Consider the following 25,436-nt stretch of genomic DNA (forward strand, 5'->3'; position numbering starts at 1 on the left):
AAGGAAAGCATTCCTTTCTTTAGTCCGGGTTATAACGCCGTTCTTCGGACGGGAATTGTGGGTATTCCTTTCTTTGGTCGAGTAAATGACCCCGTTCTTTATACTGCATCCATCTAAAATATGAGGAAGTTTGAGATATTTGTACAACCGGAAACATTATGGTAAATATAAAATTCTATAACGTCTCTAGTCTCACACGTCTATGGCAAGATGAAAACGGCAAGATTTAAGCGCTAATATAAAACAGTTAATGCAAGGTAACGTAGAACCTCTAATCGCACGAGATTTATAACGGGATAGTCGCGGCAGGAAATTAAGCCGATGTAATGGACAGGCAGCGTCTCAGATGGCTACGTACCCGAACGTATGAAATCGCGGAGTCTGTTTTCATCTTCCTCGGCAATCGGCGATAAGCGGCATACTGCGTCTCAAGTCCGGTTTATAACGCCTCCCTTTGAGTGTGAACTCGCAGATTATTATATCGCGAGAAGGCGAATGTCGAATCACAATTGACATAGAGGATGGACTCTTATTTTGAGGTAGAGAGAACATAAAAAGTGGACACTAATTTGTTACTCTTGTCAAAGTAGAGAAAACACAAAAAGTGGACACTGATTTGTTACTCGTATCGTAGTAGGGTAAACACAAAAGCTGGACATTAATTTATTAGTCCATTTCGCAACGTTTCACCGTCGCCTATGTTCTAATAGGACGTATTGGACGTGCTAGTCAATGACTATAACGCTAGTTGTAGTTGGGAAGCGAAGCTATAAATGAAGAAGGGAAAATAAATAACGGGAAAATGAACTAAGAGAATGCAGAGTTGACAGGATCCATTAATAGTCAGTGATAGGGGTCAAAGGATTCCATGGGTAAGTTCCGCCAAGTCCGTCAGGTAGGTAACATAAATTAAGTATCATACGGGAAAAGCCCTTTGTATACATTCTGGCATGGTTCAGCAAGGTAGTTATGAGTACAGAGTAATACAGAGTAACACGATACAGAGAGATAAAAGGAAGGACCAAAGTTGTAAGGTGTGATCATAAGATGGTCGCTCAGGACTAAGTACTAAGGCATAGATATTGGTTGAAAATAAGGTATGCATATGTTTATCTTGTAACATACCAGGAGATTTCCTCATTCAGTCCATGTTTCACACTATCAAGATGGTATATCCAAAAGGTTTCTCGTTTCTTGCGAGTAACTTCATTGGGCTGACCTATTTTAGAGATTACTTTCTCTAATATTGACCATTTAATGTCCTGCTCCGAATGGTTTTTATCCAAACAATGTTGGACTAAGGGTGCCAACAATTTTTTTGTCTTGATGGCAGACTTGTGTTCGCTGTAACGGACGCGGAATTCACGACCCGTTTCTCCCACATAGGCCAAGCCACAACTGCAGAAGAGAATATAGACAATGTTGCTACTGCGACAGTTGGTCAGGTGTCGTAGTTTAATCTCTCTGTCGTTATATTTGATGGTCTCCGAAGTAATTGCTGAGTCACATGCGTGGCATGAGCCACATCTGTGGTTACCTAGGACAGCGGGTAAGCCAGTAATAGAACGTAGATTTTCTGAAGGGACGCTTATGTTTTGTCTAGTATGCACTAACATGTCCCTAAGATTTCTATTTCTTCTGTAGGCTACCAATGGCGGTGGTAGAGGGGGAACATTTTCATCACAATTTAAAATTCTCCAGTTCTTATTAATAATATTCCTGATTTTGAAATTCAGGGTGGAGTGATTGATTACACATGTGATCCGATTTTGTTTCATACGTTTGGTGCCTTGAAGTAATGCCGTTCTATCATAGTATTTGGCTCTCTTATAAGCATGCCGCACAAGGCGGTGGGGATATCCTCTTTTGAGTAGCCTATCTTGGAGGGCATCTCCATGCTTATGAAAGGATTTCGTGTCCGTACAATTGCGACGAATGCGCAAGAATTCCCCAAAGGGGATGGATTCTCTTTGACAGTTAGGGTGATAACTGTCGAACTTAAGAATAGTGTTCTTGGCTGTGCTTTTTCTAAAGAGGCTTACTGACAGATGACCATTAGTATCCTCAATGCTGATATCTAAGAAGTCCACTTTATAGTTGTTAAAGTTCACTGTGAACTTCAAATTCGTATCGCTGGCATTCAACCAAAGAATAAATGATTGTAAGAGTTCTTCCGGGCCTTTCCAAATAAAAAAAATGTCATCTATAAAACGTTTCCAAACGGAAACATTTTCAAAGAATGGGGCCAGTTCGTTGTAGATGTTCTTGAGCTCCCATTCTCCCATGAAGGCATTAGCCACACTAGGGGCACAAGAGGCCCCCATTGATGTCCCTTTAATTTGTTTGTAGAGGCGGCCATTACACTCAAAGAAGTTGTTCAGTAAGACGACCTCCAGACATTGTAGAATGAACATGTCAGGGCGGTCCGACGGATACCTCTGTAGAAGGTCTGAGACCGCCTGTAACGCTCGGCATTGAGGAATATTGGTGTATAATGCCTCAATGTCGAGCGTCACCAGGATGTCTGAGTCAGAATTAAATGGTAGGCCCTCTATCTTGTTAATTATGTCCCCAGTATCTCGAATGTAGGAGGTATACTTCTGGGTCAGGGGGCAGAGGAATCTATCCACATACTTTGACAGTGGTTCCGTACAAGACCCAATGGTCGATATTATGGGTCGCATAGGTGGATTCGTTTCTGATTTATGAGTTTTGGGCAGGCCATAAAGAGCAGAAGTAACGGGGGAAGATTTATTCAAAAAAACATACTCATCATCACAGATGAGCCCATCTGTGAATGCTTCACGAGTTAGTTCTTGAATATGCTTATTTAGCCTTTCCAATTCTTTTAGTTGAGCTGGTCTATAATGGTCTGTTACTGACAACATCTCAGACATTTTCTCATCATAAGTAGTTCTATCAAATATGGTGATACCCCCACCTTTATCACAAGGTTTAATAATGACTGAAGGATTTGTTTTCAAGTCATTAAGAGATGCAGTTTCTAAACTAGATAGATTAGGTTTAGGTTTGTAAGGATTTTTCACAATTTTTGCAATATCTTGAAGAACGCTTTGTTCAAATATCCTTACATCAGTACTTACCATGTCCAATGTCCGGGTAAAGGTCGATGGGGGTTTGCAACCGGAAAGATTGTTGTCTTCCTCCTGTTGAGGTCGATCAGAGAAAAATTTGTTTAATCTCACCTTTCGGAAGAAGGCAAACAAATCTTCATGTAATTTAAATTTGTTCAAGTATGTACTCGGGACAAAAGATAGTCCCTTACTAAGAATTTGTATATCCTCGGGTTTAAGTGGTAGGGAGGACAGGTTGTAAATTGGTAGATTCTCTGCAGTGGTGGAAATGGGATCCTTTATACTTCCTACCACCAGTACTGCTGATTGCGTGTCCTCACGTACTGTTGTGGAGGTTGAGGGCTCATTTGGGCTTGTGCTTGGTCCTGCCATCGTACATTCCTCCCTCTGTACTGGCCCCGGGGTAAAAAACCCCTTCCATTGAACGGGCGTTGGGTGGATCTACCTCTAAATGGTCTAGAGTTGTATTGCCCATTATTCATTTCCTGGTAGTTATCCCCATCTGATCCCGAGGAGCCAGAGTCTGAGAAGTTTGTGTATCTCCTCCCAGGGTGGCTATTGAAGTTAGAATTGTAATTACCTTGTGTTCCTTCCTGATAGTAATTAGGGGTAAGATAAGGATAGATTTTTTCTTTGGTAAACCACCTAACATCCTTTCTCAGCTTCTCTGTCTTTTTGTTAGTTAAGTAAACCTCAAAGTCCTTCATTTCAGTTTGTATTTTTTCTAGGCTGCTCTTAGCTTCATCCACTGCCGTAGATGCATTAAGTTTGGTTTCCAAGTCATTGATTTCCTGTAAGAGTGTGGATGCTATATCTTTAGCTGTTTCTATTATCAGCATCATCCAGTCCCTGGAGCAGCGGTTAGAAATGAGTGACCACCGCTCCAGGAACTTTCTGATGTCGACAAATAATGCAGGAGCATTACGCACTCTCAGCCCTGTGGGGATTACTCCTGCCTTGAGGTACTCAAACATGTAGAATGCATGAGACTCTATCCGTTTTAATTTCTTCCGCATATTGAGAAGATTTTGCCAATCGCTGTTACCTAATTGGTGAGAGGGGCCGGGTACATTATCACCCGTAACCTTACCCATCAAAGCATTGAAGTCATCATCGGAAAATCCAAACGTCTGGAAATTATCCATTATAAAGTGATATAAGAGGACTCTGTTTCTGTATAGGTGTATACAATATTACCGTGTGCTTTAGAATTCCCCCGAGATAAATCGCTGGAAGTTGTTACAAACCTGTTCTATAAAGAAAGGAAAGACAAAGGGATTCTCATTATAGTTAGAAAGGGAAGTGCTAACAAAAGAGTCTCAGAGCAAAACGACCCACATCATCAGAAAGACTAAATAATCGGCCATGTGAGGGAAGCCAATGGTTAACCAAACAATGTGAAAATTTACACATAAACAACAAATTGCGACATTAAATTTCTATAGAAAAATACTTATACAAACAAGGAAAAAATCCCACGGTTAATTAGGTTTTTCACCTGATCTTCCCTTGTCTGACAAGCTAACAATTTTCCGCCATTTTCCCCCATACTCAAATTGTGTTAACTTCTTGTCTCCCACCTTTCCCTTACCCTCTTGTCCGGTATGCCGGCAAGTTTAATTTTCATATTTGTTAATTCAATCTGTCTAGACTCTCTCTGAGTGTTGTTCACCAGCTCTCCTTGCAGTACTCTTATCCTCTCCTCCACTTCTCTTATCTCTTCCCAAAAGACTCTCCTCTTCCCAACCGCATAGCTTATTAGCTTCCCCCTCAAATATGCTTTGTAAGAGTCCCACACCACCCCTACCGGCGCCGAACCCCAATTAAAGTAAAAATATTCAACTGTATGCTCCTTTAATCTCCTCACAATTTCCTTATCCATCAACAGGGTACGGTCTAACGTCCATAGTGGGAGTGAGCTATCTTCCTTGAGACAAATCTCCAATAGCATTGCGAAGTGATCTGACAGGTGGATCCTGATGTGTGTAATATTCTTGACTTGTTCCCGTAGACCTGAGTCCAACAGAATATAATCTATCCTTGACTGGTGATGATATTTCTTGTTTACATACGCGTATCCTCTTTTATCTGCCACCCTCCATCTCCAACTGTCATATAATCCCAGTTGCTTTATCATAGATTCCATCTGCCCCATCATTTTTTGATTTGCACTTGTTCTACTACCAGCCGATCTATCCAAGCTACTATCTAATGTCACATTAAAATCCCCCGCCCAAATAATTGGGTCTTAGGAGCAATGGTGCTATATCATCCACATTAGGCCCATAATACCCTGCTAACGTGAAACCAAGCCCCCTAACTTTTAATTTTACTACGACCCATCTGCCACGTGTGTCTGAGTTACTTTGTATAATAGAAATGTTTGGGTCTTGTATTATTAATATCGCAACTCCTTTAGTTACGAAGGTTTGCTTAGTGCACACCATTTGTTGCACCCACTTTTGGGACCTAAATACTTCCTTACACTCTTTCTCAGACAACTGCGTCTCCTGAAGAATACAGATCTGGGCAGTACAATCTTTTATAAACTGAAGGATACGCTCTCTCGTCGGCCTCACCCTTAACCCATTAACGTTCCAAGATAAAATATTCAGGTTCGATCTCTGTCCCTCTCCCATGTTTCTATCTTAGTAATCTTCTCAACTGACAAATCTGACACTTAAGAGGAATTTTTTTCTTTTTTCCCTAATGCTCCCCACCCAGTGACCCCTACCCTTTTCCCTCCCCCATGGAGAACCTCCCCCCTTTCTAATACCCTAAGCCTATGGGTTTTTCCCCAGGTATGTTTCTATCTCTACCTTTATATCTAGTAAATTACATTTCAAACCGCTATTTATTGCTCTTCCTAGCTAGCTACCTCCTTCCTATATCTATTTACAAATCTATTTACAGGATCCTATAAAGTCATCCACTTCCTCCTCCTAAATTTTATCGTTCTGAGACGAATTCAGAAGGGTAAGAGCAGCCGCAGGGACTGGCCATCTAACGCCTTTTCTGGACGTTTTATTAAAACACCTTCCTGAGCTCCGGGGGCTCCGCCCAGCCTGGACCACCTCTTCCGGGGCCCCCTACCTACGCTCCCTGCCCAGGGCCGCCATGAGCCGCCCCTGACACCGGTTAGTGGCTTGTTAAAAGTGGCCCGGGATAGTTTTAGGGGGCGCCTGCACCTCATGCCGGACATGCCTCAATATGTCCCCAGCGTCAGATTGAGCTCCATTTGATTATTTTGAGAGCAGATCATCGTGGAGGGAATGGTGCGCTGGGAAACGGCAGGGGTGAGCATCCTGTTTGACTTGTTCCAAGATGAAGCCATCATCCCTTCTACCAGCTGAGGGGTGATATGGGCCTCCTGGTAGGCCATTTCTTGGCCTACGTATGGATGGTAGCTGAATTAGGGAGATTGTGGGGTATTGTCAACACAGAACCTGACCTACATCCACTCCTGCAAACAAAGCACACTATGGAGGATGGTCGTCAACTGATAATCTGGTTGACTAAAGCCCTCTCTCACACATCGCAAGACCCCTTAGCCTCCCTTAGAAGGTCTTCGGAGGGTGACATCGGATGTGGGTTGACCCCGAAGGAGTGGGACAGAGTTCTATTCTACCCGCATAAGGTTTCCCGTAAACCCCACTTCCAGTACATGCAGCACATCCTACACAGGGCATACCTCACCCCAGCCAGGCATCTCAAAATCTTGGTTGGCTCTACATTTGCAATGCATTGGAATGAGGCCAGAGTGGACATGTTGCACAAGTTATGGAGCTGTGCACTGGTCAGTTCACGGACACCCTTGCCAGAATAACGGGCCAAACCAACCTCAGCTGTGTGACTAGCTATGTGGTAGGGCTTTATAGATGCAGAAGTGCTGGGGGTGTACCATGAACCTCTTTGTCGATTTGGCGCTACTACTGGTATGCAGACTGATCGCTATGCACTGGAAGGCTATTGTGATGCCTGGGGTCGGGCATTGGCGGGTGTCTGCACTTAAGTGGGGTACGGCTGAAGCTATAGAACTCCAGCAGGAAGAAGTGCATGGTCTGCGGAAGCGACCCATCGTGGCAGAATGGGAAGGCCTATTAGGCGCCCTTCAGGTACCTTAAGACAGTTCCACTGCATCGGACTGAGCACTAGCACACTGTAACAGCTCATCAGATCTGGTCCGGATGTTTGGACCCCCCTTTCACTCTCTATCCTCTCAGTCACTTACCTGTTCCCAATAGGGGTGGAGTGTGGTGAGCGTCGCAATGACACATTCTCTGCCACAAGCTGAGGTTTGAAGATAGGCCCGCCACACCTGGGTGGACGTTATGGGCAGCCTGCGCACAATGGCTGTCCGTTGAATGTCCTCTCCATTCTCCTCCTTATTTTTCACGTCTGGAATTGAATTGGCTCATTGTTTGAAATGCTTGTTGAATCTATGGAGCATACATTTCTCGATTACTGACAATGTGTGTACATGGATATGCTGCTCTCGTTATTTACTGCCTGTAAAGTTATTGCTGAAAGGATTGCATCACTGATATAACCACTGTACCGTTGATAACATTCCAATAAAGATAGTTTTGAAAAAACACAATTTTGCCTGGGCCAGAAAGACACTCAAACTAACAGTTAAAGCACTTCATAAACCTGCCAAAGAGGGAGGAACGGGTCTTCCTAACATCAAAAGATATTACCAAGCCTCTCAATTAAGGCAAACAGTTGAGTGCCGAAGATCAGAATCGGAGAAACACTGGTGCTTTATGGATCAGACAATAGTTGATGTAGACTTAAGACTTACCTGAATGCCCAAAAAAGACAGAACGCGGGGTCTCTTTTTTCCTGTCACGAGAGCTATGCTTTCTCTAGGTTTGGGAAAGAGAAGAAAAGTCACCATTTTCCATCTTCAGTGATTCCCATCCGAGGTAACCCAGAATATTGCCCAACAAAGCATGACAGCATCAGAAAACAGTATAACATCCCAGAGATGGAGAGATTCTGATAAACCCAAATTAGGCACCCACCCGGTCTTAACCCTTGCAACTAAGCCAGTAGCCTTTACGCTTCTTACTACATTTTGTACATGACGACCATCTAGGGATAGCGATAAAAAGTTGATCTCAGATATGTACAGTGTGCTTATACAGGGTTCAGGGACATCAAAATCCCTGGGATAAAACAGATGACAGAAGGAATTAGGAAGGGTGCTAACAATAAAAGGATGGAAAGAGATATTCACTAGAACTAGTAACACATCAAGGGCAGCCACAAAACAGAAAAAAGTGGGGAAAGTGTAAGAGAAATCTGAAGAAATGTTGGTGGAGGTGCAATTCAGACGGCCCCTGATACATTTGCTATGGTAAAGCCCAAAACTTCAAAAATACTGGAAGGAAGACCTAGGTGCTGTAAACAACATATTTCAAACCAATATCCGTAGATATCTGGCATATGTGATTTTGGCTCTAGCGAACATATCCATTATATTCAAATTGGGGAAGATGAAGTCACTTGTGCTACGTGCATCTTAGCAAGCAATTACGATTTGGTACATCCTGGGAATGAATAAAATAGCAGCCACACTGAAGTGAAAAACCATGAAACACGATGGGCCACGTCCTTAGCTTGCCTTTCTTTGCAAATTCGAGAGCTTACTATCTCCAGATACTTAATGAGTCCTCTGCATGGTACCTACCAATATGTACCCTCAAAAACCAGGGCAAATTAGCAAAGGAACAGCAGGGCAGATGATATCTGCATTGATAGCAGACAACCACAGCTTTACAGAAAGGTAAACAGAATTCAGTGTGGAAGATTTGGGGGGAGGAGAAGAAAAATCAGGGAGGCTTGAATCCAAAAGAGAAGCGCAAGAAGTTTGTCAGCCATTGGATGTAGGTGGGCATACATGTAGATCATTTGCAGATCATTTCCTTAGTGACATTCTACATTTGTAGTAGTTGGATGTACAGGTTAGTGGCAAGAGTGACTTTCAAGTTACATTAGACACTGTCAGTGTTGGACGGAGATACAGAGAGCGATTGTTGTCACACAAATTAATTTTAAATTAAAAGTTCATAGGTTTTAAGAAGCTTTCCTTACAGTCATTTACCATCACAGCCTCGTAAATGCATATAATCCAGTTGAGAAAATCTTTTCTTTTGTACATTTATTGTATCAATATTTCATCATTGGAATTGATTGTATTCAGTTCCTAAATATTTTCATCAGACTTGATGTTTTCCCCCTATTTACAAAATTCGACGTGTTTCAGGATATTCATAAATCTCCTCATCAGGAAATCTGGCTAGTAACTAAACAAACCAAAAAAAAAACAGATTGTTCTCTGAATAAACACCATGAACAATTGCCAATATTCTTAATTCCTTCATATTTTAATGAACAATATACCCCTTACCTCTCTTGAAAAGTAATGCTGCATATCTAGTCACAGTACAGTACATCTTCAATGCTCTTATAAACGTCATTTACCTCACGGTGACCTACAGGGTTGGTTCTCTTTCTGTGGTCCTCATCAGATACCTCTCAATTTTTATGTAATGTTTTGCTATCAAACTTGTATAGTTCAGGCCGATAATGTCAGTCTGTCTTCAAAACAACAAGAATGCATTGCACCTCATTTAAACGCAACAAATACAAGGTGTCTAAACAAATGAGTCCACCAACATTCTATGCCTAATAGCCTATTAATCACATTTCCTCCCTGTAATGCATACTCAACAAATTCTTAAGCTAAAATATATCAAGCAAATATTTGACTTTTATTTTCAAAAGTTGCAATGTGTTTCAATAGGATACCGGTTATTAGAACCAGTTGTTAACTGTTCTCGTTCTGCTCTCTGCGGACCCTGCCCAGAATGACCCATGACGCACTCCAGATTTGCAGCCCGACACCCACCATCTGGACTCAGCCTTCCCGCTTCGTCTACTGCGAACCCCTCCCGGATCATGTTGCAACGTCCTCTAGATCCGCCATTGGGACATGCCAGTAGCGGTGCTGTTTTCCACTCTCGGCTTCACCGACCCACAACTTTGCCCTTGTCCAAAGCACTCCTACTCCCCTTGTTGGGGATAGATCCAGCTTCTTCGCCCTGGAGTCTCAGAGACCCCTCCGAGAGAGTCCCCAGTGACATGGGTGACACACTTAGTGGTAGACTGGGACTGATCCCCTTACCATTGGGAACCTTCTTCTACCCTACCGGACATCGGACACTGCGTCCCTGCTCGGTTTCCAACCTTCTCCCCCCCTCTTCCCTCCTTCATACCTCAGAGTGTGCCCGTGACCAAAGCACTCCTCTCCCCTTGTTGGGGAGGGATCCTGCATCTTATGCCATGGAGTCTCAGCAACCCCGCTGAGAGAGTCCACCGTGAATTTGGGAATCACACATAACTGAGGACTGAAAAATGATCCCTGCCCCACCCAACCAGACATTCAGACACAGTTACTCTACTTGTTCTCCACGCTGTGTCCCCTACCCCCTCCACCTCCGCTTCCCTCCTTCATCCTTTGGCTACCTTTCCTTTCCCTTCCTCTCTCGCCTGAATTCCTCTCCACCTGCTTGCTTGTCTATCCTTTTGCCTATGCTCCGTTAAATTTTCCCTGCCTTCTCTGTTTTACTTTACCCCTTACCCTTCTACGTGCCATTTTTCTAAAAATTTAACTTGTAACTGCTGTACTAGATGTAACAATGTATAATTTGGAAGCTAGGCAACTCTCCTCATGTAAAGCGCTCTGATGCCTCCAGGTCTAGCAGCGCTATATAAAACTCAAGTCAATAAGTCAATCAATCAATCCTACCTATGCTCAGACTCAGACAAGCAACACTGGCCACATGAGGGCCCTGATTCCAGCAGCAAGCCATCCCATACAGTTCAGAAAACTATTGCTACTGCTATATGATTATATCCAATTTCAATTCAATTCAAGAATCTTTATTCGGTGATTAAAAAACACCATAAAAGCACACATATATATACATAGATAAAAAGTCATTAAACATTAATCAAGATCCTTATACACAAAGTTAATACAAATAGAAATACCGACATACAGGTCCACAATTTAAAAAAAGAAAATCGAAGACATTTCATTCCTCTCCCCTAGTCAGCCTCAGTCGGACCGCAACCTTAATAAAATTCATTATACAACACAAGGTTAGGGGGTCAGAGGCTTTTTGCAAAAAGACTAATGCATCCCTGGCATGTTCCTGTTGGGCTTTTTTTAAAAATATTTACAAGAAATCTGCGCCTGGGCATAGAAAAATAGGGACAAAGCAAAACAAAGTGAAGGGAATCCTGCGGAGACCTGTTGTCGCAGCCGCAGGGTCCCTTCTGCTCAATTGATGTGGTGAAACCTGCTGGTGAAGCCAACATAAAAGGGAGTAAATTCAATCTGAAACGACACATTAGAAATCTATCCTGTGCATTATGCACAAGGTACAGATAAGGCTCCATACCCTCCACACTCTTCACCAGATTATGAGCCCTCACAGTCTTTTTAGTTCCTTCAGCCTCAGCTCTGCATTGGGTTTTCCGCTCTAGGAACATTTCCCCTACTTGTTTCTTGTGCTGGGCTGAAATTGTTGTAGGGTTCGTGAAGAGGTTTCCAGAACCTAATTCTTCAAGGGTGTTTTTTACATATTTAAGCCAGGGGATGCGCATACAATTGGCCCTATTCAAGCAGTCCAGTAAAATTTCTCTGTTGAGATGCGCATCTGGATTAGCCCATATTTTTAACCAGGCCACAATTGGCCTAAGTTTTATCAGGTCATCCAAGTATGGCCTCCCTAGCTCCCTATGAGCTATAAATCCAGCGGTACTGGGTGGTGCCCTCAGGATAGATTTCAGATATTTGTTTTCTTCCTGCTGGATTCTAGTGGTGTTCACAAAGCCCCATACTTCTGCCCCATAGATTACTTTGGAGCATGATACGGAGCTGTACAAGTTCATCACCTGTTCCGGGCTCCATCTACCTAGCCTCCTGCCATATCCAGCTATTGCCCCATTGGAGGCAATCATTTTGCTACAACGTTCCGCCACCAGGGAGTTAAACAGCAAAGCGCCGTCAAAGTTTACTCCAAGATAAGAGAATGTTTTAACCTCCTCTAAAATATGGGTGCCTATTGTATAAGTAAATTTAGAGGAAGGTTTTTTGCCAGCCAGGAGCAAGTACGATTTCCCCAGGTTGACAGAAAGATCCAGGGTACCCATGAACTTAACAAACCCGTCTATCAGGATTGGTAAGCTTCGGGGTGTACGTGCAAGCAAGACCGCATCATCTGCATAAAGCAGAACAGGGATATGACGCGGCCCGACCCTTGGGGAATCTGCCTTTAAACCCAACAGAAACTGCTCCAAGTTGTTAATATAAAGGGAAAACAAAAAAGGGGCAAGAATGCAACCTTGTCTGACTCCGCTCTTACAGGGAAAAGAGTCAGACAATCCTCCCTCCCTATTGAATCGAACCTTGGCCGTGGTATCGCTGTGCAGTTCCCTTAATATGGTAATTAGACCACTCTCAATCCCCATACTTGACATCATGTCCCACAGTTTTCCTCTATTGACGTGGTCAAATGCTGCTGCCAAATCCATGAACCCCATGTAAATTGGTTCGTCACTGGCCAAAGTATATTTGGCAGTCAGCATATAAAGGTTCAGGCATTGGTCACTAGTGGACCTCCCTGTCCTAAACCCGTATTGAGTGTCCGAGAAGGTGTTGTTCTCTTCGGTCCACTCGGACAGTCTGTTAAGGATTGCCCTACCCAAAAGTTTGGCCGATACGTCAATCAGGGAAATAGGCCGATAGCACTTGGGGTCGTCCCTATTGCCCTTTTTGAAAATTGGCACAATAATTGCTTTAGACCAGGATGGTGGCAGGCCACATGTGGTAGCAGTATTTATGACCCTGGTCATCAGAGGGGCCCATAGTTCTATGTTGCTTAGAAACAGGTCAGGGGGATTTCCATCCGGGCCCGGGGCTTTGTTTTTAGTCAGACCCTCCATCCCTGCAGTAATCTCCTTGAGGGTAAATACTACCGGGGGAACCTGACTTGGGGTAACCAGTGACTCTACGGGGGTACCGGGCTCATGGTTATATAAACCCCTAAAGTGGGTGACCCACTGCTCTGGTAGGATGTTAGCCCCTATCTCCGGGGAATCATTTTCTTGAAAGGTTGGTTTATTAATGATTCTCCAAAAACCCGCTAAATCCTTTCTTTCCCCAGCCTCTATTAAATCTGTCCACGCTACTACCTGCAGGGCAAGTTTCCTCCTTTTGGTCTCTTTTTTATATTTTTCTCTGCACACCTTAATTTTTTGAGGGTCCCTTGGTCTTAGTTTAAGGCAGCATTTCAACTCCCTCAGTGCTTTGGAACAGTCTTTATCAAACCACCGGGGATTAGCCTGGTTACGTGTGGGCGCACTGGTCTTAAGAAGGCCGTCGATCAGGTTAGCAATCTGGTCAAATGCTTCCAATAACCTTGAACCCTGCACTTCTAGGTCTAGACAGTCGTTAATAGCCGATTTACCCTTGTCACCCAAGGTTTTATAAAACTTTACCCCGTCTATTTTGGACCATTTTAGTCTCCTGCCTTGGTCTGCGACCCTCTCCTCGATTGTGCGATGGGCTCTGGTTCCAGCGCCCACCCTATACGTGAGCTCCGAAACAAGAGGGTTGTGGTCGCTGAAACAGCTCCATTCTATCCCTACACTGATTATTTTATTTATCAGGGATCTCGCATCCAGAATAAAATCTATAATAGATGAGCAACCCCAGCCCTTGAAGGTTGGTGTAAGTGTGCCATCCGTCTGTGGGTCTATCATATTAATGGTATGCTCTAAGTCGTACTTAAGCCGAAGCAAACTGAGAGCAGACCCAGTAGGCGTATGAGAAAAATGCGGCCCCTTCTCCATAGGGCATTGCGACCAGTCTGTATTTACCTTGACCAGTGCCGGACAGAGATGGCAATTAAAGTCTCCCATTAAAAGCAGCCCATGAGACTGCCCCTTATTTTGGAATGTAATTTCTTGTCCCAATCTATGGTCCAGTTCAGCTAATAGCGGGATGTGATTATCCGCTATCTCAGTGTTATAAATGTTAAAAACAGAAAATCTTAACCCCTTCCCGAGGAACCGAACTGCCTGAATCCCATGTGAGTACCAGTCTAGGGCAGACCAGGTGCCTGGGAGGTCTAAATCTACGTAAATGGACAAACCGCCCATTGCTCTCCCTGATCTGGTTTTTCGTGCGGGAACAAAAAAGCACTTGTACCCCTGTAAGTGATAATTATTCACCGGGGCCCATGTCTCCTGCACACATATAACATGAAATGTTCTAATAAAGTCAACCCATTCCTTATTATTAAATTTGCCTGCCAGGCCTGCTACATTCCAGGAGATCAATCTCACTCCCTCCCCCCTCCGTTCTGAACCCCCCTGGGGCCTTACTGGTATCTCCTGCATTGATCCTTGCGTGTCCAGCCCACGTCCCCCTCCTATACATTCTGTGTCTGTAGCCTTAGGTTCATCATACACGGATTTCCCAACACCACTCGGTAGAGTTTGCTGAGCCTGAGACCTTTGGTCCTCCAACACCTCTGCCAAAGCGCCCTTTTCCATGTTACCCTGGGGGGCATTATCCGTTTGTCAATCTACCCCCTCTAGGCCATTCAGACAGTTAAACCGGTTGTAGGTGTGGAAGGGTGGTTCTGGTCGGCAAAATAATGGCCTAGGGTTAAAGTCCTGGTGTCTCCCCCTCCTGCCAACCCTCTCCCAGTTATCATGAATTTGGGGCAGCTGCAATGGGACTGGAATGATGGGAAAAAAGAAAAACACACGAAGGGTTTGGATAGTGGATTCCCTAGATCTATTCTTCCCTTGGCATATATAGGACATCGTTCCTGTGTCCCTAAAGCTCACCAATATGCAGTCCCCTATTATGGATTTATATGTTCTCCCCACCCATGGCACCTTTCTTACCATTATGATTTCATTGTTTAGGTGTATCGGGAGGGGTCTATTTATGTTTAACCACTTAATTACCCTACTTTTCAGAGAACAAAAGTCCTCAGTTTCACCTACTTCGAGTGGGGGAACACCCGCCATGACTACAGTGAAATCATTAGTCTCTGGGGGTAGGTTAGGCCTACGTGGTCTCTGGGGAAGCTTCATTAGAGGAGTTAATGTGGTACTATCTACCGGCTGTGCCGGAAGAACAGGGCCTGCAGGAGGAGGAAGGGGCATGTTAGAGTTAAGGGATTTGGTTGGTGCGGGCTTGGTCCTCAAGGGTTGTTGCGGGACCGCCGCGTTTGCGGCTTGTGGAGGGGCTGGATTTGCTGCGCTATTTACAGGCTGATGGAGGGCTAATGTAACAGGAGTGGGATCTAGATGCCTTCCCTGGTGACCAGCCGGAATTTTCAAACTACTTAGTGTGGCCTCCAGAATGGTTAGTGTGATCTGAATCTTTTTTATGCTCTCGCTAATCGGTAGTAATAGGGACCTTACCCGGAATTCGAGGTTTCCCAGTGGGACAACAGAGAGGGGAACATTAGCAATATTAATTCCTGTATCTTTTGTCGGGGCGGGAGCTAGGGCCTCCTGGGCTGTAGGTTTGGGATGTGATTCAGCCGTTAATTTCGCTGCTAATGGGGGGATTTTTAAAGGCTTCCCAAAATCTGAGTGAGAGATTTTGGGTTTGCTCTTCCCCTGGGCTCCCTTCGATTTCCTCCTACGTTTATTAGGAGGGGGCCCAAGTACGCCTTGCGTAGTGGCTGGCTTAGGTTTGGCTTTCCTAGCCTTGGGGGCTGGAGGGGGTTGGGAGACTAAATCAATGGTCACCCTAGTAGGACTTGGGCTGATAGCTGGGGCTATACTCATGGCTACAACTGGTGAGGCATTCGTACACTCCCTCAGCAGGAGTGGGACATCATCTACTGGGGTCAACTCCTCCCTGGGCATGGTGGAGTAATCTCCAAGGGGACTATTTTTCAGGTTATCTATTGAGCGTCTCCGTTCTGCCCTTAGCCGGGATAAGTTGTTCTCCTTGTCCCCCTCCCCCACCGCCCGGGAGAAATAGTTCTCTAAGGTCCTGTTTTTAACACCTCCCTGCCTCAATTGGGTACTCTCCCTTGCCGGGGACGGCATAACAATTAATGGTAGGATGTATACGGCGGGGGGCTATAGCAGTTGATAGGGCCAGGGTTCAAATAACCAACGCAAGAGGGTAGGCCCAGCCAAGCCTACTCCGGCCTATGACGGCCTTAGACGGTCCCGCCCTTGTCCCGGGCTTCTCCCGGCACGCTCCCGCGAAGCGGTAACCCTAAGGCCTGTTATGCGCTGTGCAACTCTGTGATAGGCAGATAGGCGGGGGGCGTAGCCAGCGGGGAGAGCAGCCCAGGTGTTACGAGTTGGGCGATCAGGGACTCCTGGACACTGGAGTCCCTGCCAGCAAGCTCGCAGCCCCGCCGACACACTTGCCTGCCCCGCACTTCCCTCAGCAAAGTTCCAGCAATGTTCCAACGACTCGGCAGCAGACCAGGGGAGTTTCTTCAAGCGCTGCGGGACCCGCGAAGCGGGTCCGGCGAGGCGCTAGGCGGATCCTTGACGACGAGCAGGACACAGCAATCCACAGTCCTCTATAGGGCAGAGGTTAGTTCCACGCACTTCCAAGAGGGTCCCAGTAAGCAGCGGGACGAGTCCGCTTTCACTACGTTGGCGGGGGCGTGGCCAGCGGGGAGAGCAGCCCAGGTGTTACGAGTTGGGCGCGCAGGGACTCCTGGACACTGGAGTCCCTGCCAGCAAACTTGCAGCCCCGCCGACACACTTGCCTGCCCCGCACTTCCCAAAGCAAAGTTCCAGCAATGTTCCAACCACTCGGCAGCAGACCAGGGGAGTTTCTTCAAGCGCTGCGGGACCCGCGAAGCGGGTCCGGCGAGGCGCTAGGCGGCTCCTTGACGACGAGCAGGACACAGCAATCCACAGTCCTCTATAGGGCAGAGGTTAGTTCCACGCACTTCCAAGAGGGTCCCAGTAAGCAGCGGGACGAGTCCGCTTTTACTCCGTTGGCGGGGGCGTGGCCAGCGGGGAGAGCAGCCCAGGTGTTACGAGTTGGGCGCGCAGGGACTCCTGGACACTGGAGTCCCTGCCAGCAAGCTCGCAGCCCCGCCGACACACTTGCCTGCCCCACACTTCCCTCAGCAAAGTTCCAGCAATGTTCCAACCACTCGGCAGCAGACCAGGGGAGTTTCTTCAAGCGCTGCGGGACCCGCGAAGCGGGTCCGGCGAGGCGCTAGGCGGCTCCTTGACGACGAGCAGGACACAGCAATCCACAGTCCTCTATAGGGCAGAGGTTAGTTCCACGCACTTCCAAGAGGGTATCCATTTTGTGAAGCGCGTACCTAGCTTTGCCACTTATCCATGTTCTGCACGTAAATATAGCTTGTTGTTTGTGGAGCGCTTCACACCAGTTTTACCATCTCTAAGCACCGTACATAATAGTTTTTTCTATTATCCTGTTAATGGTACTCAATTTACTGTAACCGATAGACAAAATAATTAGCTGCCTTTGCTGGGATTCAAACTCATGTTATGCTGGTCACAGGTAGATATTAGTAGCAGGCATGACTGGGAATATTGTGCTATGCATATAGGACAATAAAATGTTAAATATCATGAATGATTTGGAAACCAAATACAGAGCACATTTATATTGAGGGAGGGTTTACAGTTTGGAGGGGCAAATAAGAACAGCTAGAGGGTATAGAGAGAACATTGTGAAGGTATACAGTGCAAATTTCTGGGGTAGTTAAAGGGAGTCTGTACATTTTAGTTGTGCTAATTCTTGTTTTATGCTATGTTGAGAAATGTACTGAAGACTTTTCAGGTCCTTCATGAAGTGAATTTAGAGGCAGCTAGTTTGAAAGGGGCACAGATTGGGAAGTCTTGCCTTAGTCTTTTTGTCTTATACTTCTAGGGTTCCCACAAGTGATTGTTTGGCACTTGGTAGTTCAGCACCTGTCAGAGATTGATAGCTCGTGGTCAATGTAAGAGAGCTTCCTTGTCACCTGCTTAAAACTGTGGCAAGCTTTAAATATAATGGAGGTCTGTATTGAAAGCTGGTGGAGGTTGATCAGAGTAGGGATGATGTGGTCGTAGTTGTGTATGTCCTTGATGTATTGTACTGTAGCATGTAAAACAGCATCTCCAACTCTGGGCACTTCCACCATTGATTAAGGTCTCATATGGGAGTGGGAGGGCAGTCTTGTGGGCCAATGCAAAGGGAGTGCTCACTCCCATCCCCTTCACAGGAAACCTGCATGGGAATGGACTGCCTGTGATGGATGCCTACTCCAGGACATCTAAGACCTAGCTTTCCAGATGGTAGGGCCCAGAGGCAGCACACATCCAGGATAAGAAGGTAAAGGACTGACACGGTGTCTGACTCACCCGCAAGGGTGGCCATACTGGTGGTTACTTACTGGTTTGCCTCATTTGCTTCACGTTTCTCAGAATCAGCACCATGTCATGCTAGATGTGTGGCCATTATCTGTCTTGCTAAGCAAGGTACAGCACTGCCACCTGAGGGGATCATTAAAAGAATGCATCTAGCTCACATTCCACTTGCTAATAATGGCATGACTTTCATTGATCTAGTCACTGAGGGCATTACCTTCATTTTTCTGTAGGATTATGACATTCTTGTAGTTGAAGGCGAAGAGGAAAGTGAGTATTGTTTTCGAGTCCGTGAGGGCAGGGAGGAAGAAGGTTCAGCTAGCAATGCTACGTGATAGGATGTCCTTAGTGAAATCTGGACTGCCCTGCTTTGGACCGCTCTGTATGCTATTTTACCTGATGCAATTCTTTCTGATATTAATAAGCAGCACGTTATCAATTTCGTTAACATTTTTCCGGTCTTTCCATTTAAACCTTTCAAGTTTCATCCTCAGAATCACACAAAGTAATGACTGGATTTAGACAGAAACCTGTACTTTCCAATATAAACATAACACAACTAAACATAGACATGCTTTGAGAAAGAACTGCCAAACATACCTTTCTACTTACCATTTTGCCACCTATTATGAATAGCCGAATGGCTGTATTGCAGTTTAAATATTTGTAAAGTGTTGCTGTTGGTACAATGGTTGCCTTTATTTTTGCTCATCTCAATATCATCCACCGCCTTCCCCTCTCAACCAGCATTTCTTGACATGATCCCCTATTTTTTTTCAAATTGTTTTCACCTGAAGTCCATGGCCTTTTGCGTACTATGTGCTGTGTCTATTTCTGTTTAAGTGCTAATTCAAAACCATTTGAACCATGTGGTTCTAATTCTTCATAAGTCTCTGTAACGTTCCAGATTTTTTGAGCTGTAAATCTTGCTGAGCTCTCTGGATTTTCTAAGGACCTTGCGGATTAAAATGCCCTGTGTCCAGTGACAGGTTTTTGATTTTTCAGGTTGTGATGTTTCCTTGGATTCTGCACATAGTTTTCACATAAATGCCAATTTGTGGGAGCGACTGCTACCCATGGCTTTCTCTTTAGTACTCCTGGCACTGCCTTTTTCTGTCTCTGAGGCCCTGGGTGAAGTGGTAGGAGGACCAGAAAGTAGTCAGTAGTTCACACTATTTACACTTGCCATAGCCCTTATGAAGCAAATGGGAGCCTGTTGAAAATCTAAAAGTAAGGGTTAGTCACATGATGTCATCAGTTTTGAACAACGCGCGTTATTACTTCGTCTACACCTGCACTACGGTAAATTGATAACCATTGCTGTGAAAGACTCTTACTGGGATTCTTACTGGATGTTCCAACGTGAGCTCTTGCTGTAGGTTTTGGATTTGGTACGCAGCTAGATGAAAGTGAGCTATTTAAAATTCATTCCTACCAAAGTAGAGCCCTTCCCACTAAAAGTTTTGCCATGCATTGAGACGGTAGTATTTGGCTTGCCTATCCGGCGCAATTTCCCAATCCTTTAAAAGAAGTACAACATTTGAGGAATGGTATGGATGCTGATGTTTCCTTGAAACCTCAAATTGCAGAAGTGTCTAAATTCTATTTTTAACATCTTTCTGGCTTGCACTGACCTTCAAGATTTCAGTGATGATGCACCATACTTTCTATCTCATCAGCCATCTTTTTTAGCTAAGAAAAAAAAGCTCCCCGCTGTGAGTTACGCTTTGCATCACACTTTCTGTTTGAGATTTCTACTTTTAGGGTTTAAAATTGAGAACTCACTCTTCAGCAACCAAGAAGCCATCGTTTGGAACTCTTTCTCATTTCAAACGCACCATATCGCAAATCTTTTAACTACAGAAAACAATTGAAAACGTGCCTATTTTAGTCATATTTTTTTCTATGGGTGTTGGCTAACTGTATGAGAATTCAACGCACAGTGCCAAGAGGCCCTGTAGCTATGGTGTACACTGTGCCTAATAAGAGTTCATAGAGCATAGAAGAGACCAAAAGATTCCAATGTTTACCCTTAGTAGTGGGGAAGTTTGAGATGAGTAGTTGATGATCCAGAGTGTTGGTGGCTTCACAGATCTAACTGTACTAATAACAGGATTGGCATTGCCATTATCCAAGCTTAAAGAGAATTATCAACGACTTGTCTGGTGACTGTCTTAGTGCTGGGGTGGTGCCCGCTCCGTTTATTCTCCCAAGTTCTGGAACAGATTGATATCAGATCAGTACCAACTCTTCTACATAAAAAACAAAACAAAGATACACTTCTTCAAGGAGCACGACCCTTGACTTTCTCCAGTGACTGTATGCTTTCAACCTAGGTTTGTGCTGTACAAATACCAATGTACAAAATACAAATACTTACGTATGTGAGCTTAGAGCTTTATGGCAACAGAATTGTTATTTCTGATACCAGCAAAAGGGTTTTCGGTGATAGGGCAGTGAGATGATGTAACTAAAATGGCTGCTAATTAGTAGTAGTTATTATACTCTCTAAAACAAGCTATGAGCAGCCCAGTTGTGATTGTCAGAATACTGAGTTTTTAATCTTGCACTACCATAATACCGTAGAAGAAATATTGATGACCAGTATATTGAGAGGTAAATATTTATAGCTAAGTGTAGATTTATTTCTAACTTCACATATATGTACCCTGAACATATGAATATATTGTCAAAGTACACATATGTGGAGTTATTTAGCTTTAAATATAGTATACCATATTTAATAATATATACTTATCTGGTTAATACTTAGAGCACTGATCACTTTGCTATGCTATTATAGTACCACAATATTAAAGCCTCGATATTCTGCTAGCATACCCCTGTGGTACTCCTAATATCGCCCTTGTTACCCCTCTTCTCAGTATTTTAAAGACGGTAAGGAGAGTGAAAGTATGTAAATATGACTTTAGACGTCTTGCTTACTTTCTGTAGTAGCATGTGTTACACCTAACCCTACTTAAAGTGTGTCCTTTAAAGGCTAACAGCCCTCAACCACCCATTCAAGGGCAACACTTTCAAACCCTACATGTGTGTTTTTTGCGGAGTCTCTAAGAAACCAGAGTGGATGCGGAAATACTAAACTAAAACTGCTTACTGGTAAACAGTCTCCTTTATTTGTGTCTCTAGTGTGTAGGATTAAAACTATAATGCAGGGAAATATTTCAACCCTGTATGTATGATTGACAATTTTCAACCCTACTATAATAGCTATATCAGCATGGCTAATATCTTTCTTCAGGACCAAAGCCCTCTCTGTGTTTATAGTCACATTCTCTCTTTCAATGAAACATGAGTTGCAATTGTATTGATGTAGATAAACTTAGTAATCACTTGTGTATCTTTTTAGCAGTGCCCTGGTTCTGTATTATGTGTTAATTATAAAGCACATTTAGCCTCAAAGCAAACGAATAACAATGTACATAGTGTTTACATTTGAGAACATTGGCGTGTATACTGAAATAATGGGTGTTGAATGTATTCATCTATTATAGTTCTATATGTTTATGCTTATTACCTAGTGGATCTGGTACATGTAAACTGTTTTCTTGTTTTCTCTTCCAGAAGGAATGAACTGTATGAACAAGAATCATGGCTGCTCCCACATCTGCCGTGAGACTCCGAAGGGCATCGCCTGTGAGTGCAGACCTGGCTTTGAGCTCACCAAGAACCAGCGAGATTGCAAACGTGAGCACAAGCCTCCTGACTCAACTTTTTGACCTTTTCGAGAACCACAGTAAAGAGAGCAGGATAAATGGGAGGTGGGGATGGGGAGCCAGACCCACTGGGCAGTAGTTATATTGTTAGGTAAAGTAAATACAGGCAAATGTTCATTTAACTTAGTTAGCTGTTTGTTAAACTTCAGGTAAACCTGATGGTCAACAACAGGTGAGCTTGGTGGCAAAGTGGTCTAATCGTCTGAATCAGACAAGCTCAAGGGAGTGTGTTGTTTTCCACAGACGCAAGCCCTGTGACACAACCCACTGGATGTTTGTAATATAACTCATGATTTAGATGCCCTAGTCATATAGTTAATTTCGGCTGGATACTTCTAACCACACACTTACTATCTTTAGAATACTCCCAGGCTCCTGCCTAGAGAATTCTTCCAGAAATGCTCCTACATGCCCGTAGGTGGTGCTGTGTTGTGTTGCTCAGAGGTGACTCCTTACCGACCCTGTGGACTGACATTAGTTCCTTCATTCTGCACCCGTCAGCATGGTTCTGATGGATACATCTGCCTGTGGGTTCCTCACCTTTTGATTTTACCCCTGCCCCAGCATTCCACTGAACCTTTTTCATAGCTCTCTGTATGACATCACAGGAGCCATAAAAAGACCTTGTTGGCGTGCTTACGCCAGTTCCCTTTTTTCTCCGCCATCAACGCGTAACAGTTTTTCTGGGACTCTCCATTGCTTGTAAGTTTACATTGTTACAGTAACAATCTGTAGCTGTAGCAGTAAAATGGCTACACAATAGAAGTCAGGGTTCAAACCCTGTAGGGAATGTGGGGTTCATTGTCCATCACGGACCCCCACTTAGATTGCCTTTGGTGCCTGTCGTTAGATTACGATTTCGAGGGATGCTCGTGTTGTCGAAGGATGAATTCAAAGGCGCTTAAGGAAAGGGAGGCGTACTTATTTATGGCTCGGGTGCGGAAGGAGAAGAGAGGCTGCAGGAGATTCAAGTCGAAGTTTACGACTCCGCACACCTCAAGGTCATCGAAAAAGCACAAAAAGAAGCAACGTAATGGGCCCGCGTCGATCAGCGAAAGGCAAGTCTTGGAGGTCGGCTTCTCCGGTCCAGCGACATCATGAAAAAGATGACATCTCACCTTCTCCCTTTCCTTCTCCACAGGGGACTCTGGTCCTTTCTCCAGGGCCAAGAGATTCGCCAGCGCCCAGGGAGGCATCTCCTGCACCTCCGGCTTCACCTGCTCTGGCTCTGGTGTCCCCGGCGTCGCTGCCACAACCCGCCACACGATTCAGAAAAGGGGGTGGTGATGAACAGAGTGTCTGAATTAAGCAGACCACTCTTACCCAGTCCAAAGATCAGGGCTTGATCCATCACCGTTTTTAGCTCACTGCACCATCCCAGCTCAGAACCTGGCTACATGCAAATTAGTCTGACCCTGGCCCAAGGCATCATGGGAACAGGGCAGACAAAACTACCAAGCCAATTCTTATACTGGGAAGGAAACAAGCTTCCGGGGACCGGTTTCTGGCATTTCAGCCGTCTTCGGCCCGGCTTGCTTGAATCCTGATGGTGCAATGAGCAAGGGACTCACATCTGAGTATACCCTTCCACGCTTATGTTGGACAAAAACGATTCAGAAAAGGGGGTGGTGATGAACAGAGTGTCTGAATTAAGCAGACCACTCTTACCCAGTCCAAAGATCAGGGCTTGATCCATCACCAATTTTTAGCTCACTGCACCATCCCAGCTCAGAACCTGGCTACATGCAAATTAGTCTGACCCTGGCCCAGTGCATCATGGGAACAGGGCATCCAAACTACCAAGCCAATTCTTATACTGGGAAGGAAACAAGCTTCCGGGGACCGGTTTCTGGCATTTCAGCCGTCTTCGGCCCGGCTTGCTTGAATCCTGATGGTGCAATGAGCAAGGGACTCACATCTGAGTATACCCTTCCACGCTTATGGTGGACAAAAACTATTCAGAAAAGGGGGTCGCCACACAGCCTTGGTCGGATCCATACCAGGCGGCTTCAGATCCATACCCACCTTTTCTGGGTCCTGGTGCTGATCCATCGCATTTCCTTAATGCGATTTTTGGCATGTTTGCTAAAACGGCTAACCCATCTGGCGCACCGGCTGGCCCAGTGGGTCCGCTCTCCTATATTTTGGGCATCACCCAACATTATGCCCAGGCACCATTTGTGCCCTCATGCTGATGACTTCATCATGGCATCTCCCGGCGCCAAGATTCTCGACACCGATCCTGCAAGTTTCTCCGGCGCTGTCTGGTTTTGGGCCGATGCCATCCTGGCTTCGTGCGGTGCCGCTGTCTATACTGGGGGACCTCCTTCGACGCTGGCACCGATGTCACTGGCGCTGCCGACATAGATTCCAAAGATGTGCTCTAGGAGGGAGGCTCAGAGGCTGCTGGAAGAAGAGAAGTTCCAGGAGCAAGCTGAGGAGGGGGAAATCCTCCATTATGTGGATTACTTTGAGGATCTTCAGGAGGCCAGTGGTTTGGACCCTTCCCCGGAGTGGGAAATTTCTTCCCCTGAGTTGCTGCCTTCTCATGCTGTGGCTCCATATCACACTGTTATAAGGAAGGCTGCTGACCTTTTGGCACTGCAGTTGCCCACAGCAGAGGTCAGGTCTAACATTCTGACTGAGTTTTAAACACTCTCCTTCTTCGGTGGTAGAGCCTTTGCTCCCATTCAATGAGGCTCTGACAGAGCCGAGTTTGGAAGTGTGGCAGAAGCCTATGTCTGCCCCAGCAGTATTCAGGGCTGTGGCAAGATGCTATAAAGTGGCTGCTGAGGATCTGGCCTTTTTAACCTCTCACCCTTCACCGAAAAGCTTGGTGGTTCAGGCTCCATGTTCGTCCAAGCAGTCAGCAGGATCCTTCCCCTCCACCCTGGGGGATAGGGATTCCAAAAAGCTGGAGCAGACAGCAAAAAAAGTGTTCTCTTCGGCAAGCATGGCTTCAAAATCTACAAATGCCACATGCTTGTTAGGAAAATATATCTACACTTTGATGGACTCAGGCAAAGAGGTGGCTCCTAAGGTGCCAGAGGATGTTCGTGGTCACTTCCTGGAAGTGTTGACTGATACACAGGCTGCAGCCCATCTGGTGATTTAAGTTGGGTCTGGATACTGTGGACAA

General features: G+C 45.1%; 1 protein-coding gene across 2 annotated transcripts in view; it reads left to right on the forward strand.

Annotated features, from left to right (window-relative positions):
• The window catches only part of SCUBE3 (signal peptide, CUB domain and EGF like domain containing 3), a 1,095,585-nt gene that overhangs the window by 526,777 nt on the left and 543,372 nt on the right, over positions 1–25,436 (forward strand). For both annotated transcript variants that reach the window (XM_086923234.1, XM_086923233.1), the window contains exon 5: positions 22,146–22,268. In XM_086923234.1, the coding sequence (XP_086779360.1) occupies positions 22,146–22,268 (123 nt within the window). The remainder of the gene's footprint in view (positions 1–22,145; positions 22,269–25,436) is intronic.

The sequence above is a fragment of the Lissotriton vulgaris genome, chromosome 5 (genome assembly GCF_964263255.1).
Source record: "Lissotriton vulgaris chromosome 5, aLisVul1.2, whole genome shotgun sequence".
Taxonomy (NCBI): Eukaryota; Metazoa; Chordata; class Amphibia; order Caudata; family Salamandridae; genus Lissotriton; species Lissotriton vulgaris.